This window comes from Anastrepha ludens, chromosome 2 (genome assembly GCF_028408465.1).
Source record: "Anastrepha ludens isolate Willacy chromosome 2, idAnaLude1.1, whole genome shotgun sequence".
In the NCBI taxonomy this organism is placed as follows: domain Eukaryota; kingdom Metazoa; phylum Arthropoda; class Insecta; order Diptera; family Tephritidae; genus Anastrepha; species Anastrepha ludens.
In genome coordinates, this window is record NC_071498.1 from 148,170,022 (window position 1) to 148,188,367 (window position 18,346).

Here is an 18,346-nt window from a genome sequence, read left to right on the forward strand (position 1 = left end):
TAAAAAAAATTAACGAACTTTTGCTCAAACGACATGACTCAATTTCCTATTGATCATTGCGCGAGTACAAACAATATCGAATGTGTCACACAAAATAATAATGTCAGACTTTGTGAATGTTTAAAAAAATCTAACTGAGAAAACGTAAGTGCATACATACATACATATCTATACCATAAATGTACACATAAGTAGGTATTTTCAAAAGTTCATGAACTAAATTTATTCAGTTCTGACCTCATTCGACATGAATGACTGCGTTTTATGGCAAGTGATTCATTTCAATTTACTCCTACAATAAAATATTCACAGACACTTAAAATAATATATAATATACCTATGTATGTATTTCAGGTAGAAATTATGCATGATATGCATAACTTCGCAGAAAAAAAATGAAGAGTATCGTCTAATGACCCTAAGAAGTGGAGGATTCAATGACCGCTCGATCTAAAGTTGCAATTTCATACTACGCATGTCAAATAAAAGTTATTTAAAGAATTTATATTTTTTTAAGAAAATCGCACATTTTTATCATAAGAACAAGTACCTATCACCAGGTTAAATGGCAAGAGTACCATGGGTACGCTACACGTAGCACTAGAATGCCATTTTGATACCATAAGTAGATGAGTACCTGCGGAAAATTTCACAACTTAAAGGTAGAAAAACCATCTACAGCCATCCAGTGCTGTCGATGGCTTCTGCAATGGGGGTTTATCGGGTGTCCAAGCATGAGTTCCCAGTGATCGATGACCACCACTATGAGTTTGAAGAACTAGTGGCGTGGGATTTCCAGCATTTTAAGCATCGTAGTTGTGTCATACTGAGGCCAATTTGGTTTTGAGATAGCGCACGATAAAATAGAACCCTATCTGCCTTGCGCTTTTTTAAGAAAGAGTGCATTTTCCCTTTAACAACGGTTGATGTTTGAGATGGGAACAACCGGTTCTGTCGACCCCTCTCCTGGCAAGCTCTATGTTCCTATGCCCTGGAACCTAGATAAGAGAAATGTTTCCTGCACATTCAAGGCATTTGATCTCTTCCTTAGATTAGTTTAGATATACAAATGAGGTTTGCACTTCGACCTCATGATTTTTTGTGCCCTCTACTCATCACAGTACCTCATCCTTATCTCCTCCTTACAGGAATTGACCAGAAGGGATGGGCTGACGAGCATTGTCCGTTAGGTGTTTATGCGGTGAGACTAGGGATTGCCTCAAGTCCGTTCTGCAGAAGCTGCCTTGAGGACGAAGTGGAATCATCTCAATACCTTCTTCTCAGCTGCCCTGCTCTCGTCTGGCAAAGATTTCGGTAACTGTGCTCTCATTTTTTCGCTACGCCTGCGGATATAGCGAGTCTAAATATCACAAATCGGGTGAAGTTCATAAGTAGTTTGTTGCGGCTAATTACAAACGTAAATGAGAGACCGTCGGCGTCGACGTAAATGCATGGTCATCTTCCTCTAATCCCAAGGCTCCTTCTTCCTTCCCCTCTCCTCTCTCCTTTCCCCTGTATGGCATCATCACGGACGAATTTTGAATATTTGTCCGAGTGGGCCCCAAGCTAGGGCAGCCATTTAACCTAACCTAACCTAACCTGATCAGAAGGGAGTCCGCATGGGAAGATTTTTGTTCATCGTGAAAAAAACTAAGAATTCAATCCCCCTTACACAATAATAGCCGTAATGGTGACGCAGTGAGGGTAACTTGAAAGTTTGGGTATCATTTTCTTAGAATGGCGTTTGACCAATAGTGAGAGAAAGATTCTGTAGAAGATTTTTGGACCATTGGCGATGACGAGTATCGAAGGTGATGGAGCAATACACTGTATGAGCTTTACGACGAAATAGACATAGTGCAGCGAATAAAGATTCAGTGCCTCCACTGGCTATGTCATGTCGTCTGAATGAACACAAACGCTCTGACTCTGAAAGTATTCGATGCGGTACTAGCTGGCGGTAGCAGAGGAAGAGGTTGGCCTCCTCTGCGTTAGAAGGATCAGATGGAGAAGGACTTGGCTTTACTTGGTGTGCCCAACTGGCGTCGGTTAGCACGAGAAAGAAACGACTGGCGCGTTTTGTTAAACTCGACCAGAATCCGTTAAGCGGGTATCGCGTCAATTAAGAAGAAGAAGAAGAGAATGAGTAGCAAAATTCTATCTTTACAATAATTTTTGACAGATAATGTGTCAGCCAATTTTCTGGATTTAGGGAACATTTCTAAAGTTAACAAATGATGATCTCGCATGCTGGTTTCCAAAAATACGTATGTATGTCGGATTGTAGGTATTACATAGGTATTTATTTTGCGTTGTTTTTTTTTATACTACTGAAATAAAAGAATAGATTAGAGCAAAAATAACTATTTTACTAGGTTATCCAATAAAAATAATAGTCATCACATTTTATTGTGGGAAAGTGCGCTATTTCACTGTCTATAGCTGTATATTAAAAACAAAAGAATTATAAACGCATGAGTTTGTTAATCAGAGCGTAAAACGCAAGGGTTTATTTACACTAAGAAGTAATAAAATTCATTGTAATAGAATTATTTGTATCTTATCATCAATAATACCACGACACTCAACCAAAAGTAACACTTAAGCCCATCGTTTGCCCAATAAATGCATGATTAATTTTATTAATACCTTTAGTAATATTCAGATGGTGGAGAAGGGGTGAATTCATTAATACCAAGGCTTAAGTGGCACTGCTGCAGGTATTAAACAACCAAACATTGTATTCTTAATTATTGGCACTTGCTAGAGGTTAATAACTTTTTGCTATAGATAAGGAGTATTATGAACCAGGTAGCTGTGTCAACATCTACATTACATGTGAATACCCGCGCCAATGTGGTTCTCCAAGGCTCAGAAGTTGTACCAATCTGACATAAACCGAAATGTAATGCGTTGTTGTTATTGCAACAACTTAAGGGGTTAGGTTCGAATCTCGGTAAACACCAAAATTAAGAAAAAGATTTTTCTAATAGCGGTCGCCCCTCGGCAGGCAATGGCAAACCTCCAATTGTATTTCTGTCATGAAAAAGCTCCTCATAAAAATATCTGCCGTTCTGAGTCGGCTTGAAACTGTAGGTCCCTCCATTTGTGGAACAACATCAAGATGCACACCACAAATAGGAGGAGGAGCTCGGCCAAACAACCAAAAAGGGTGTACGCGCCAGTTATATCACTACATATTATAAAACAAAGTCGCTTTTTCTGTCCCTATGTCCCCTTATACGCTTAAATCTTTAAAACTACGCAACGGATTTTGATGCGGTTTTTTTTTTAAAGATAGATTGATTGAAGAGGAAGGTTTATATCTATATAATGTGTTTTCACGGCCATAAATCATAAACGAATGAACCAATTAAAATGAAACTTTCTTGAAGTTTAACTTTGAAATATTTACTTTCGTTCTGCATCAAAAAAAATAATTGATTTATTTGTTATTTAACCAAAATTGTTTAAACAAAAGCAGCTCTTTTTCCAAAAAAAGCTGTTTGTGTGTGTGTTCGCTGTCAACCGAATGAAGCAACAGGCGTTAAGCGATAATCTTACCACACCTCATTAATGTTGAATTACATCGTATGGTGACGTATGTATGTATGTATTTACGAATCGCTCGCATTATTTCATTTCGGACATAAACATGGTAGAAAAAGTCTGCGTTCACCCACTGTTATAAAGTATTAAAATAATTTAACGTGTTTATCTTAAAACTCTCAGTTATTTCTTTTCACTTATTTCAAAGAAAATTATTCGTAGAGGGTATGAACAAAATTTTTTGGAGTTTGAGCTGCGTCGTGTTCAGATAACGGGATTGTAGTACAGTTTCTTAAATAGGCTGAGCAGAAAAAGTGTGCGTTCATTTCGAATAGTGACGATTATTTGCATGGCAATTACGTTAAATTTAATTTTAAATCATTCATGTAGTTGACGCAGTTAAGAACAAATCTAAAGAGGGAAAAATTGATATTAGAAATACATTTTTTGTTACTATGGACCAAAGGCGAAAAGAAATAGATATTGGTGAAAGGAAAATCATTGTAAGCTTGTGGCAAAATAGTATGAGCTATCGGGAAATCGCGAAAATTGCTGGGAGGCAATACTCCTCGGTCCAAAGAGTGATAAACAACTTCAAGCAAACGAATTGTTTGGAGTCTAAGCCTCGTTCTGGGCGTCCAAAAAAACTGACGGAAAGAGAAGAACGCAACATAACTATTCTTGTGAATTCTAATCCACGACTAACAGCAAACCGAATTTCAAAAGACATAGAAGTAAAATACCAAAAGAAAGTACATCCAGATACAGTAAGAAAAATTCGAAAAAGAATCGGATTTCACGGCAGAGTGGCCCGAAAAAAACCCTTCATATCGCGAGTAAATCGACTTAAGCGGATGGCTTTCGCCAAGTAATACGTAAACAAGCCACCAGAGTGTTGGAATAGTGTGATTTTTTCAGATGAGAGCAAGTTTTGCATTTTCGGGATAAAAGGTCGTAAAATTATTTGGAGGAAAAACGGAACGGCACTTGGAAAGCAAAATCTGGTACCTACGGTAAAGCATAGGGGAGGAGGTGCCATGATATGGGTGTGTATGGCTAGTTCGGGCGTTGGAAATATACAGTTTATTGAGTCGATAATGAACAGACATGATTATCTCGATATTTTAAAAACGAATTGGAAAGAAAGTGCAATCAAACTGGGACTCGGTGAAAGATTTGTTTTCCAACAGGACAACGACCCGAAACACACAGCAGAGATTGTTAGGTTGTGGTTGTTGTATAATGTTCCAAAACAACTTCGCACACCCCCACAATCACCTGACCTTAACCCCATTGAGCACTTATGGGACGTTCTAGGAAAAAAAAACGAGAGCGTATAATAACTAGCAAGGAAATGCTTAAGAACGCGCTTAAAGAGGAATGGGAAGCCATAAGTCCAGAAATAATAGCCAAACTAGTTGGATCAATGAAAAGACGCCTTCTAGAAGTCATAAAAAGGCGTGGGGATATCCAACTAGCTATTCATTTTAAAACATTCCTATGATCTTAAGCCTTTTATTTTATTATTATTGAAGTGAACGCAAACTTCTTCCGTTTAGTTTGAATGGCCTTTTTAATTTTATGTGATCTCATTTTAAATTTGATTTTGTTATTGGTAGCGAAATATGTGTGATAGTTACGTTTAAGTGAACTAAATAAAACTCATTAAAAAAAATGTCTGAAATATTTATTGTTTTGAACTTTTTCTAATGCAAAGAATATTTGTATAGGTGAACGCAGACTTTTTCTACTATGTGTATGTACATATGTATCTATGTATGTACTGAATTCCATGTAATTATATGTACATACAATTTTACAGCGAAATAAAACGCTATTTTCAGGTTCTATATTAGTAAATCGCACATAATTAAAATACAGTTTTTGAATAGTTTTTATTGATTCGGAGCGCGTTTAGTTTGCTATCAATTCCATACAATAAAATTTTTTGTCATTTACTTTTTACGACAACTAATAGCTTATTTTCGAAGCGATTTCAACAAATGGGTACAACATTAATCCTTATCCAATTAAATACCTTAAATACATTGTTGTTTTCATATAGATCTATGTATATGGCTCTTTACAGCATATAATTAAAAACAATATTTTTCAAGATATTACAACAGTAATTAGTAATTGACATCTAACGGAAAAATTGCGTTAGCTGTTGCGTCATTGGGCATTGCCGCTACTCTTTTGGAAAGAGTCTTTTGGAAAGAGGCCGAACCACACACTCTACAATGAAGCACCCGCTGAAAATCGCCACCGATGATGATAACAGCGTCTGTAGTGTTTCTAGACAGAGCAATACAGGAAAATTGATGCGTGACTGCTCATTAATAGTCTGGGACGAAGCTACCATGTCAAACAAGACGTCTGTGGAAGCACTGGATAGGACAATGCGCGATTTGCGCAACAAAAATGCACCTATGGGTGGATGTACAATTCTGTTCTCAGGAGATTTCCGTCAAATCCTACCAGTTGTGACTCGAGGAACACGTGCTGACGAAATAAATGCTTCGCTAAAAAGATCCCACCTTTAGTCGTATGCCAATAAATTAGAGCTTAAAACTAATATGAGGATTTCGTCATCTTCACGTGAGAACAGGCTATTTCCAGAGATGCTGCTAAAAGTTGGCAATGGAGAATTAACACAAAGTGAGGGAAGGATTAACCTAGAAAACCTTTGTGTTTTGATAGACAACATCCAAGAGTTAGTCAACAATGTCTATCCAGACATTGATAACATAAGTTATAAGACAATATCTTGGTTTAAAGAAAGAGCTATTCTGTCACCAACTAACGAACAAGTAGATAAAGTAAATAACTTGATTATTTCAAAGATTGATGCGCCGACGAAAATATACTACTCGGTCGATACTGTTCTCGATTTGGAAGAAGCTGTTCAATTTCCTACAGAATTTCTAAATTCTTTGAAACCGTCTGGACTCCCTCCTCACAAAATGGAGCTGAAAATGGGTTGTCCTGTTATTTTATTAAGAAACCTAAGTCCACCTAAACTTTGCAATGGCACGCGTTTGATGGTAAAATCACTGAAAACTTTCATAATAGAGTGCACAATACTCACAGGATGTGGTACCGGAGAAGATGTATTGATTCCCCGAATCCCTCTGATACCATCGGATCTACCATTCCAATTTAAACGCTTACAATTTCCGGTAAAGACATCTTTTGCAATGACCATTAATAAATCTCAGGGTCAAACCTTCAACGTTGCAGGCTTAGATTTGAGTGTTGACTGTTTTTCACATGGCCAACTGTATGTCGCTCTTTCAAGAGTAACCTCTAGAGAAAACATGTTTGTATTGTCTAATGACAAGAAGGCTATGAACGTTGTATATAAAGACATTCTGTAATATAGTAATTGTTGTAAAAATAAAATAAATACATATGTAAAAATGCAAAAAGTTAATATGCAAAAATGTAGGGTATGAATTTAGATATCCCAAAGATAGCAGGAAATCTTCATGCTATAAAGAAAGGGGAATTGTTTTACTCCAAATTTAACGCGTGCGGGCCACGGGCAATAATGAATAAGCCAAAACTACTGGATCGATTTTAATCATTTTTTCAGTGAGTGACATAGGGTATATATTTTATACCCGTGCGAAGCTGGGCGGGTTGCTAGTATTTATATATCATAACCAGTTCAAAAAACATAGTTTTGAGAAAAACGCATTTAAAGTTTTGCTATCGATTTATGTGGAGTTACACGAATTATTTAATTACTTACACTGTGCCATCTATTCCTGGGCCATATAATAATTCTGCAGCCGTCATAGCAGCTTCCAAAATATCGATTTGCTGTTGCCTACGTAGCATTCTAACCTCCACTTTCATACAGTGAATCAAAAAAGTATTTGCACACTCGAAAAATCAAAGTTCTCGGTGCTATAAGTTTTCTTCTAATAAAAGTATAAAAAAATAGAAAACGGTATTTTCTAAATGTATTTATTTATTACTTATCTGAACAAAAAAATTAATTTCGACTTAAATTTACAAGGTACGACATGAAAGGTAAAATAAGTCACAAATTCACATCAAAAAAGCATTGACACAGGTAGCGTAATCTTCTTGCTCCATTGCAACTGTGGGGTCCTTCTTTACTTTGTGGGTCCTTCTTTAGACTGAATAACGGTCTGCAAACGCCTCTTCATACTTGAAGTTTCGGAAGGTGTTATTTTATTCCATTCAGCAATAATTGCCTCTTTTAGAGAATCCTTTGACGTTATGTGGTGAGATCGTATTTTCCGTTCCAGAAGATGCCACACATGCTCAATAGGATTTAAGTCCGGCGATTGGGGGGTGCCAACCACTCCTGCATAAGATAAGACGAATGTTTTAGGTCATTATCTTGTTGAAATTGCCCAGTTGTCCCTTTTTTCGACACATACACGATACACATGCTTATCCTTTGAACCTATGAACACGAGCTTTCCGACACCAGATGCCGCGAAACACCTCTAATCCATCACATTTCCTCCACCATGTTTAACTGTTTTGAGCAGGCTTCAAGAGAGAAGCTCTTTATTTGGCTTTCGTCAAATCTTTTGTGCTCCATCTGACCCAAATAAATTGGCACTGTGAAGCATGGAGGGGGCTCTGTGATGGCTTGGGGATGTATGGCTGCGAACGGGGTTGGAAACTTGGTATTTATCGAAAATATTATGGACCGATATGGTTATTTAAATATTTTGAAAACTAATTTAAAAGAAAGCGCTACGAAATTGGGCCTTGGAGGAACGTTTATCTTCCAGCAGGATAATTACCCCAAGCACACATCCAACATTGTACGAGAGTGGCTGTTATACAATGTGCGAAAACAGCTGAAAACACCGCCACAGTCCCCGGATACCAACCCAATCGAACATTTATGGGAACATTTAAAGCGACAAATACGTAAACATCTGATTAGAAATAAGGAACAACTGAAAAACGTGCTTCAAGAGGAATGGAATAATATACCACCAGCTGTAACTGAAAACTTGGTGAAATCAATGCCAACACGACTTAAAGCGATGGTAAAGTCTAATGGTTATCCTATCAAATACTAGGATTTGATTTTAATTATGTTTTTGATTTCACAAATTATTAATGAGATGAACGGTATACTTACTTTTGAGATATGAATTTTTATAAAGTTTAATATAAAAAGCTATAATTTTGTTCCTTTTTAAAATTTTGTCATTATTTGGATTAAATACGATTTTTGTATTTCATTCATGTAAATAAAACACAATTTTGTTATAACTTAGCTTGTTTGAAGGAAACGATTGGGAAAAAAAGAGGTGCCCGGTGTATACTTACTTCTGTTACTAACTGTATGTTAGAAGTTCTCATAAAAGTAGAGGCGCCGAGTTAAGTTATCAGAATAATTGGGAGCTATTTTCGGATCGCAAACTGAGGTTTAAAACCGACAAAGCTATTGAGGAGTACAATGTAACAGCAGGAGTCTCCCAAGGATCCGTTTTAGGCCTACCTCTATGGAACCGAATGTATGACGGTGCCCTAAGATGGGATATTCCTCATAGACCAAAGTCATCGGATTCCCGGATGATATCGCGATGGTAATGGTGGCCGCTATAGCCGAATGAACTAGCGCGTGACTACCATTCGGAATTCGGATAACGTAGGTTCGAATCTCCGTGGAACACCAAAATCGAGAAAAAGGTTTTTTCTAATAGCGGTCGCCCCACGATAGGCAATGGCAAACCTCCGTAGAGGTTTCTGCCATGAAAAGCTCTTCATACAAAAAATTTGCCGTTCGGAGTCGGCTTAAAACTGTAGGTCCATTTGTGGAACAACATCAAGACGCACACCACAAATTGGAGTAGGAGCTCGGCCAAACACCCAAAAAGGGTGTATGCGCCAATTATTTGTTTATTCATTTAATGGTAACAAAACACGTCCGTGCAGGCCTGTCTGGCACGAATAATGCCAATATACTATATGTTAGGATTGTCAGCGCGGCACCAATCTGGGCTGACGCATTGAACATAAGCAGCTATTCAAGAAAACTATGGCTCTATGGCTTCCGCACAATTTCTGATGACACTTCCTTCGTCATTGCAGAACTAATTCCGGTTGACATTTTTGCAAAAGAAATGAAGATAGTATAGTAGGCTATCCGAACACGGCGGTAGAACAAGGCAGCAGAAATGCGTCGTTCGATCGCCCACTGGCAAGACCGCTGGAACAGATCACCTAAAGATAGACGGGCATACGAGTTGATACCCACGGAAACATGTGATTACAACGGAAACATGGTGGAGCAAATTACTACCTAACTCAATTGCTTTCTGGGCACGGGGTATTTAGAAAGTACCTCCACAGATTTCGCCATGACAGCTCACCAAACTGCTCAATCTACACGGAGAAGGAAGATGTTGATTACGTCCTGTTCCAATGCCCACGCTATGCGCCCGAAACCTATGGAAGCTTAACCGGGAAAAATATTGTAGACTTTATGCTGAAGTCTGCTGATAATTTGAAAGGAATCTGTCAAATCCGAACATGTCAAACATATTCATAATGATCGAAATAGCGCAGAGCTTCATAGACGCCAACAATAATCAGCAGCCTATAAGCTAATCGGAGAGTGGTAGATTGTGGAGAGGTGTTTAGTACGAAGGTATAGCTATGAGGCTATAAGTCGTGCATACTCCTCCAGCGGTATAGCAGTACTCATGAGAGTTTCCTCTTCACTGACTTCTTCTTCTTAATTGGCGCAATAACCGCTTACGAGATTTTGGCCGAGTTTAACAAAGCGCGCCAGTCGTTTCTTCCTCGTGCTAACCGGAGCCAATTGTGAAGTGAAGTGAACTTCCTTCCCTATTCAACACAACTGATTATGCATAATTTATAAATGTTTATACTTTTATGTATTTACGAATGTTACAAATCGAAATCACAAAATCAAGTCAGAATCGCAACCTTAGGTTTACATAATTCATTATTTTTAATTGTTTTTAATTTCTTCGTCTTTTCTATAACATTATTAAAAAATATGTACATACGTATTTATATGTGTAAGTCTGGATGCACTAAACATTTTAGTATTTAACAAACAAATGTATTTAACTGAATCCAAATAACATGAAATTGGAGCCAATTTAAACACTAGGTTTTATACAAAAAAAAACAACAATTTTTACCCGATTATACCACAAAACGCATACATACAGCAAGCACCAAATTATACTTATTTTTTCAAAATTACCAACATTTTTTCTTTTAAAAATTGTAGAGGAAGTTCTTATTTCTTAACTATTGGCGTTTCACGTACATATGTATGTATATATGCATGTATATAAATACACATTATCATAATGAAATACATGCTCGCATATTGTATAGAAGCCCACCTAACCGAATTAATTTGTATTTATTCATTTTAAAGAGTAATTGTGCATTGAGCGAATATGTAGTTTGATTCGAAAGTTCAGTTTACAATTTCATGTTAATTTTTACTTTATTTAATTTAATATTTTGCGCTACCAAATGTAGCACAAGAAACATTTTAATTGTATATTGTATGATATTGGGTTTGTCTCCAGTTTAGATACAAATGCCTTTTTAATTTATTAGTTTTTTTTTTAATAGTTTTTGTAGCGATCCACATATGTATATTTATAAGTTCATTTCATGCAGGATAGCAATTTGGTGTTTCTAACAAAATTTTGTCAGCACAAAAAAAAAACAGACATAGAGCATAGTTTGCGCCCTGATTTATTACAACATGTATGGATAATAATAAATCTGCTAATAGCACTCTGCTAGATGCCCACAGCATTATTTTTTTGTGTTGCCGCTGTACTTATCAAAGTAATTTTTATGTCGGCTTAGCGGTAATCTAAACAATGCTGACACGATCGGTTGGCGGTATCGGTATTGCGTTTGCATCCCCTTGAGACTGTGCACTTGTACTTCCAGCAGATGTCGGAGCATCGGCTGCTCCAACATTTACACCACCAGCAACTCCACCGGCTCCAGCCCCAGCGCCATGGTGGCGCGTTGTGCTACGATTTACGTATATGCGCACATTCTCATCTGTGTAATCAACAATGCGGCGCTTCTTTTTCCGCGTGTACTGTTGTTGCTTAAGATAGATCTTTAGAATACCTTTAACTGCAATGAATGTCAGTCCGCCGAGAAGTGTACGATGCAGAGTATTTTCAATCGATTCGAATAGCAAGCGCCCAACTATAGTTGATATGGTTGGTAGTATCAGGGCTCCACAAAATATGCGCGTTGCGGAGACTGGATCCGACAATGTGGGTGTGGCTGGATTTTGCGCTGATGGTTCTTCTTCCTCCTCGCTGAAAGTATGCATAGGAAAGTATTTTTTGTTAAGAAAAAAGTGGAAGCTTTGAAATATTATTATTATTATTATTATTATTATTATTATTATTATTATTTAGTGACTGGTATGAATACCAGTACTACAATTATGTTTGAGCATTGGCTGCAGAGGCCATCAGCTCTGTGTCGTCTGTGGGTGTCTGGATTATTTGTTATATTGTCATTTCGATAGTTTTAATGAATTTGCTTATTTTTTCGATGTTTGAATGACTGGGAATGGCGAGGATGTCGCTTATTTGTTCTGAGTTTAGTATTTCTTTTCTTGCGTTGGCGTGATTTGGACATTTGTTGAGGATGTGGTCCAATGTTTGGTTTGTGTTGCAGGTTGTACAGATAGGGTGATTTTCTTTTTTTAAGATACGTTCATGGGTCTGTGTTGTGTGGCCTAGGCGAAGACGGGAGAAAATTCGGGATTTAAATCCGTGTATATTTGTTGGGTAGAGTGGAGGGTTTCCATTCTTATTAATATTGGAATAGTGTTCGTGCTTGTAGTTTTTTAATGATTGCCGCTGTTTGTGTATTATGCATGTATTTATATGTCGTTTTATATCGAGTCTTTCTGTTTTTGGGCTGGTTATAATAGCTTTGAAATAATAGTGTATTTTATTGTATTTATTTTAGACCAATAAATAGACCTCGTTACCGAAGAATAACAAATGCATATCATCATCAGCTGTTTTTCTCACTTGCAAATTCTTACAAGTAAAAATTGATCCAGAAAAACTTTGAACTTCCCCTCAAAATGAAATCTCATTTAGCTCTCTCACTTTCCCCTACTTAGCCAGCCATGATACCCAAAACTTGATAACTTGAAACAATTGAAATTATGAATTTAATAATGGAATATTACAATTGGCGCGAAATTCAGCATCCAATTTTGTTCAAGAATAACTTTTTATAATACTAAATAAAAAAAGTTTTGAGTGATGGAAATCTTTATTTTGTCCTTTAGGCGTCCCATTACTTGTCTGTTTGTTGTTGTTGTTGTTGTTGTTGTAGCAGTATCTTCGCCCTGCCAGTGTAGTGTAATTACCGGTCGTCTTCGTCTAGCTCATCTAACGGTACGCCCAGGAAACTAGCAATTTCGACGGGTTGGGTCCAGAGGGAGAGAGGTGTTAGATGAGTGGGTTCAATGGGGCATGTGAAAAGGTGGTTAGTGTCGTGCGGGGTGCCTTGACATGCAGGACATATGTTTAGTATGTCGGGATCGATTCTGGATAAGTAGAAGTTTAACCTGCTACAATATCCAGAACGTAATTGGGCCAATGTGGAGCTGAAGCTCTGCCGTAGGTGGTGGTTGGATTCCGATTATGACATTCGGTGATCGGGAGCATAAGAAGATGGTAAGGGTCTCCCGATCGTCTTTTGTTTGTTGTTGTTGCTGTAGCAGCATAAACATTCTTGGCCGGATATAAATCCGGGTCGTTTCGGTAACGTAGAATCGACTGTTGTGAAAACGTCTTTTGTTCGTTAGACCGAGCTCCATCTCCATTTTGTGGTGTACGTGTCTTGACGATGTTCCACAAATGGAGAGACATACAGCTAATTTTACACCACTCCGAACGGCAGAAGGTATTTTAAAATCTTTTTCATAGCAGAAATACACTTAGAGGTTTGCCATTACCTGCCGATGGGTGACTATTAAAAAAAAAAACAAAAACACGAATATTAGTTGTGTTTTTTTAACCCGCATATGCGTGTGCGGTATTGCGAAAAATCTCCAAAATTATTCAAAGTGTAAAAAACTCGAAAGAAGTTGAATTTTAACGCCAAAAATTCTAGGTTCCAAATTTTCCAATCAAAGTAAGACTAGATTTTTACAGTTATAAAACGGAATTTAAGTTTTAAAGTATTTCAGCACATTTTACCAGGTAATATTACAAAACATGTTAAAGTATGAGTATTAAGGTTGCACTACAGCCGTGGTTGGATTTCATAAAAAAAAAAAAATGCATGTCAGCGAAGCCATCCAGTTATTGGCCCAAGAATTGGACTGTTTCAACGGCGTTGGACTATTTGGGATTTCAGTTTGATTGGTTGAATTTTTAAATTTCGCAGCCTTAGCAAATCATATTAATGTACATATAAATTTCTTCTAGCGTATTTTCAAGCTTACTAGGGAGTAGTACCGCAAATAACTGTTGCAAAAGCAACTCTTGAAAAAAACCTGCGTTAGCACAATTGACTAATAAGGTCAAATAAGTTAAAAGAGATTTGGAGTAAAAGTACCAGAAGTTTTACAGTTTGTGCATAGGTATTTGTGTTTGCATATGGATAACGAATAATAGTATACAGTTACACAACATTTATTTTAAGGTCAGCTAAAAATTAATTGTCGGTATTAAGTTGGATTTTAATACTCACGGAAAGGGAATAATGAAATTCATCAGCGGGAATTTTCGCGCAATACTTCGTCTGTTACGAATCAATCGAATAACTGCGTCCTCCCAACGAATCATGCGGCCAAGCACTAAGCCAACTGGTATGGCAGGCAAGCCGATCAATAATATTAACGGATCACCATTTTCCATCAACGCCAATCCTTTTTTATGACCTACAATCTGAAATATATAACAGGAGCTTTATTGAATACTTTGATCTACCGTTAGCGGTTTGACACACCTGTAGAAAAGTGACGGCGCCATAAGTAACAGCAGTCCAGTATATTGAACCGACAAATATACCGGCAGCCAGGAAGGGACTTAAACGTTTGATTAAATTATCGAAAGCTTCCAATATATTGGCTACTTTACCCATTTGTGGGAATACAATAATATATTCCGTTTGGCACTGTTGACAACTCACTGCCCGCATCGCATTTCCTTTTTGCTTCTCGTCTACCCAACGATACAAACAACTCTGATGTACCCATTTCGTGGTGCCACGGCATTTACATGGCTGGACCCATGGTGCCAGGCGATTATCTTCGTCGGTCGCAAAACATATCCAACAACTTCTTTCACCCATTTCATCACCAGCTGTGTCACCTGTTATTGCTTTTATACCCCCGCCGACGGATAGTGCATGTGCCGATGTGGACGCTTTCTGTTCATCATTTATTCCAGAGTGCTCTGAGGTTTTGGGCTGTTGGGCCAACGACGTTAAGGGTGTTAAGGACGTTGCTGATGAATTTCGATTCATTAGGGATGAAATAGCAGCTGCGGATGATGATGCCTCATTTATTCCAGATGTGGTGGAACTATTCTCATGGTTGTCCTGGGAAACTGTGTTACTTATCATTTCGATTATGCTCTGATTTATGTCGCTCCTATTCATGCTGAATCACAATTTGAATTGGGCGTGGACGCAATTTATTAATATAGCTCCGAATATATATATACATAAAATTGAAGCCCTAAACTTTACAACACATTTTTTCAATTTACGTCTAGTTCTTGTGTATAGTAAAATCTTGTTGAATGATTATGAAAAAATAAGTCTTCAATTTTTTACTTTTTTGGCTTTTGCTTTCATCAACAACTTCACCTTGTGTACCGCTACTTTGATGCCGTTCCCCTTTGATTAAATAGCACAACACCGTTTCCCACACAAACACTCTTACAAATGCAAGTGTCAGCGCTAGTTTCTGCAGTGCAATCTTCCTTATTATATTATATTCTCCCCCTTTTAGCACCAATTTTATTTTAGCAACAATTTAAAGTTTTACACCGACACTTCTCAATTATAATTTAAAAATTTTCACGAAATTTTAAAGTTATTCGAGTGTTTCCAAAATTTTTGGAAATACTCTGAACAGGAAAAACGTTGCCGGATGAAAAAAATTAACCCTTTGCAAATCTGTCATACTGAAAATTTGACATGTCAATGTTAACTTACAAGTACACCTTCCATCGTTTCTTAGTATCAGTCAGAAAAATGTGTAGACCAGGCAAAGAACATATTAAGACAAGAACGTGCATTTATCCACCCTAATACAAATTGGAAGCCAATCTAATTCTATTAAGCTCCATTTGGTTTTTGGGTGGTGAATTTCATACCCGAGTTTTGTTAGCGAATGGAGCCGGAAACTGCACCTTCTTGTTCGTGGCCCAGGTATATTCCGCTACTTCAACAAAAGAACATAGGTATAAAGGCAAGAAATTGCAACATCTAAAATCCAATTCGTCTAAACTGATTCTAATTAGTTCCATGAAAGTAATAAGACCAATGGAATATTGCTTCCAACTGACAACAACTCATTTTGATGAAACTTTCTTCGACGAAACTGGAGTATTGGCAACTCTAGTACTATTCCACCAATTTGACGTGCTAAATAGAACTGCAGTGGACAGCGAGTAAGGGGCTGACAGAAAAAATAGCCATGGGTCTAAATATTTTCCCGCCGTAAAAATAACCGACAGCAAGAAATCCGTCCCTCGCCACAATTCTGTGCAATTTACGGTGGGAGAATATTTAGATCCACTTCTAATTTCTACTCCGACTTGGAGTTTCAGGGCTGCATTTCTGATCAGTTCAGGACAAACGGCTTGTTTACAAACACACCAGGCAAATAATATTTATTCGCTTTTCCCAAGAAAACCTGCAAATAGCCATGATTCAATTATTAATAATTATATATAATAATTATAAATAGCAATAATTTGAGAAGTTTTGATTTTGTAACAATGAGCTTCAGCGGGTTGCTGATACAGGAAGTACGAAAATAAAGGTGTGTCTACTATTTTTCTCTGAAGGAATACCGGAACGTGCAGAAGGACCAAATTTGGGAGAAGATTGGGGAAATGGTAAATGCAAGTTATACTACTTACAGCTGCATAATGTGTTAATTGTGTACATAATTTTGATCATTCGCAACAGCCTTTCAATATTGTTCATTTCGACATGCACTCAAAAATGTAGCAAACGAAAAGATTTCACTACAAAATTTATTTTATTGCAACCACAAAATGTCAACTGACAATGATCTCGTCGCAATTGTGTTTAATCGACCGAACGGGAGTATATCAGCTGGTCACCACCTGTCAACCATCGCCCACTGCAAATCTGTTTAGGGCATGAATGTCATAAGATGCTTTCGATTCGCTGTGTTAGCGAGAGGTGATTAGATGAAGCTGTAGTATGATTATAAGTTGAACATGCCTAACGTAGAATACTCAGTTGTTTTGAATTAATGCATGCTTCATATTTCAAAGTTTCATTGCATGAGCTGCACAAACTGACAAGAAGCATTTTTCGGCATGAGCCTAAATTGCTTGTCCGCACACTCAATGGAATCAAATTACATTTCTCTTTGTTGCTAAAATTTGTTAAATAAACGTTAAGTAAACATGTATTATGGAATATGTAGAAATAAGTAAGTATAAAAACTCGACCATATCTTAATGATCAATCAATAAATATTTGACAATACAACCTGCCGGTTATCCAGCATTGGTTATCAAACAGAAAGTCGTCTTTTATTTATTACAAAGCAACTGGTTCAAATAAACACGTATTGACAGCACTGATAAGCTGCCTCAAATTACATATGTTTGAAAGCACTAATGTCTATTAGTTAGACCGCGTTCATACAGGGAAACATTTGGTGCTTCAACTTATTACTATGTTGTTATCTATGAGTTGTGATGCTTGTGATCTGCTAACACTCTTTGTGTTCTCGTTCTTCTCATTGTCAAAGTTGCTGTGCAATACCGAAAGAGAATTTTTTTGTGCGATGATTTATTATGAATTTTAAAGTAGATTAACTCGAAAACATTGCATCGATCAACTTAATTCTACTTTTGCCGATGAAACCCTCACGACTTTATACACGGTTTGACACAACAGCCGGTTCTACGTTACAGGAACTCCCCGGATTTATATCTGGCCAATGACTATCACTCCATCAGTATTCCCGTACACGCATGGGAAATGCTATGTTACTACAACTACCGATTTAACATATTCTATCCTTCCCGTCATTCATTCCCGGATGGAATTCGCTGAGTCCGTATAAAAAATATACAAAAAAAAATATACAATATATATATATATTATATATACAATTGGCGCGTACACGCTTTTTGGGTGTTTTGCCGAGCTCCTCCTCCTATTTGAGGTGTGCGTCTGGATGTTGTTCCACAAATGGAGGGACCTACAGTTTGAAGCAGACTCCGAACGGCAGATATTTTTATGAGGAGCTTTTTCATGACAGAAATACACTCGGAGGTTTGCCATTGCCTGCCGAGGGGCGACCGCTATTAGAAAAATGTTTTTCTTAATTTTGAGGTTCGAACCGACGTTCTCTCTGTGAATGGCGAATGGTAGTCACGCACCAACCCATTCGGCTACATAATTGGCGCATACACCCTTTTTGGCTGCTTAGCCGGGCTCTCCTCCTATTTGTGGCGCGCGTCTTGATGTTGTTCCACAATTAAAAAATATATAGAATGTAAAATAAAAAAATATAAAA

General features: G+C 37.4%; 1 protein-coding gene across 2 annotated transcripts; it reads right to left on the reverse strand.

Annotated features, from left to right (window-relative positions):
- Nucleotides 1-10,431: 10,431 nt before the first annotated feature.
- LOC128855573 (E3 ubiquitin-protein ligase MARCHF5) lies at nucleotides 10,432-15,869 on the reverse strand. Of its 2 annotated transcripts, none has more exons than XM_054090582.1 (4): nucleotides 15,772-15,869; nucleotides 14,557-15,211; nucleotides 14,299-14,495; nucleotides 10,432-11,891 (listed from the first exon to the last, which is right to left on the reverse strand). In XM_054090582.1, exons 1-4 carry the CDS (start codon nucleotides 15,852-15,854, stop codon nucleotides 11,426-11,428), a joined length of 1,401 nt encoding a protein of 466 aa, XP_053946557.1. In that variant the 5' UTR covers nucleotides 15,855-15,869; the 3' UTR covers nucleotides 10,432-11,425. The 2 variants fall into 2 exon arrangements, with proteins under 2 accessions (XP_053946557.1, XP_053946558.1); XM_054090583.1 differs by lacking the exon at nucleotides 15,772-15,869 and adding an exon at nucleotides 15,421-15,740.
- Nucleotides 15,870-18,346: the final 2,477 nt, after the last annotated feature.

What these genes read in the sequence shown, in the direction of transcription:
- LOC128855573 (XM_054090582.1), bottom strand. Translation starts at nt 15,854, where the DNA reads ATGCACGTTCTTGTCTTAATATGTTCTTTGCCTGGTCTACACATTTTT. An exon ending in AAACGATGGAAGGTGTACTT is followed by an intron (nt 15,212 to 15,771) that starts GTAAGTTAACAT and finishes ATTGTGATTCAG; the next exon opens with CATGAATAGGAGCGACATAA. An exon ending in GCGCCGTCACTTTTCTACAG is followed by an intron (nt 14,496 to 14,556) that starts GTGTGTCAAACC and finishes TATATATTTCAG; the next exon opens with ATTGTAGGTCATAAAAAAGG.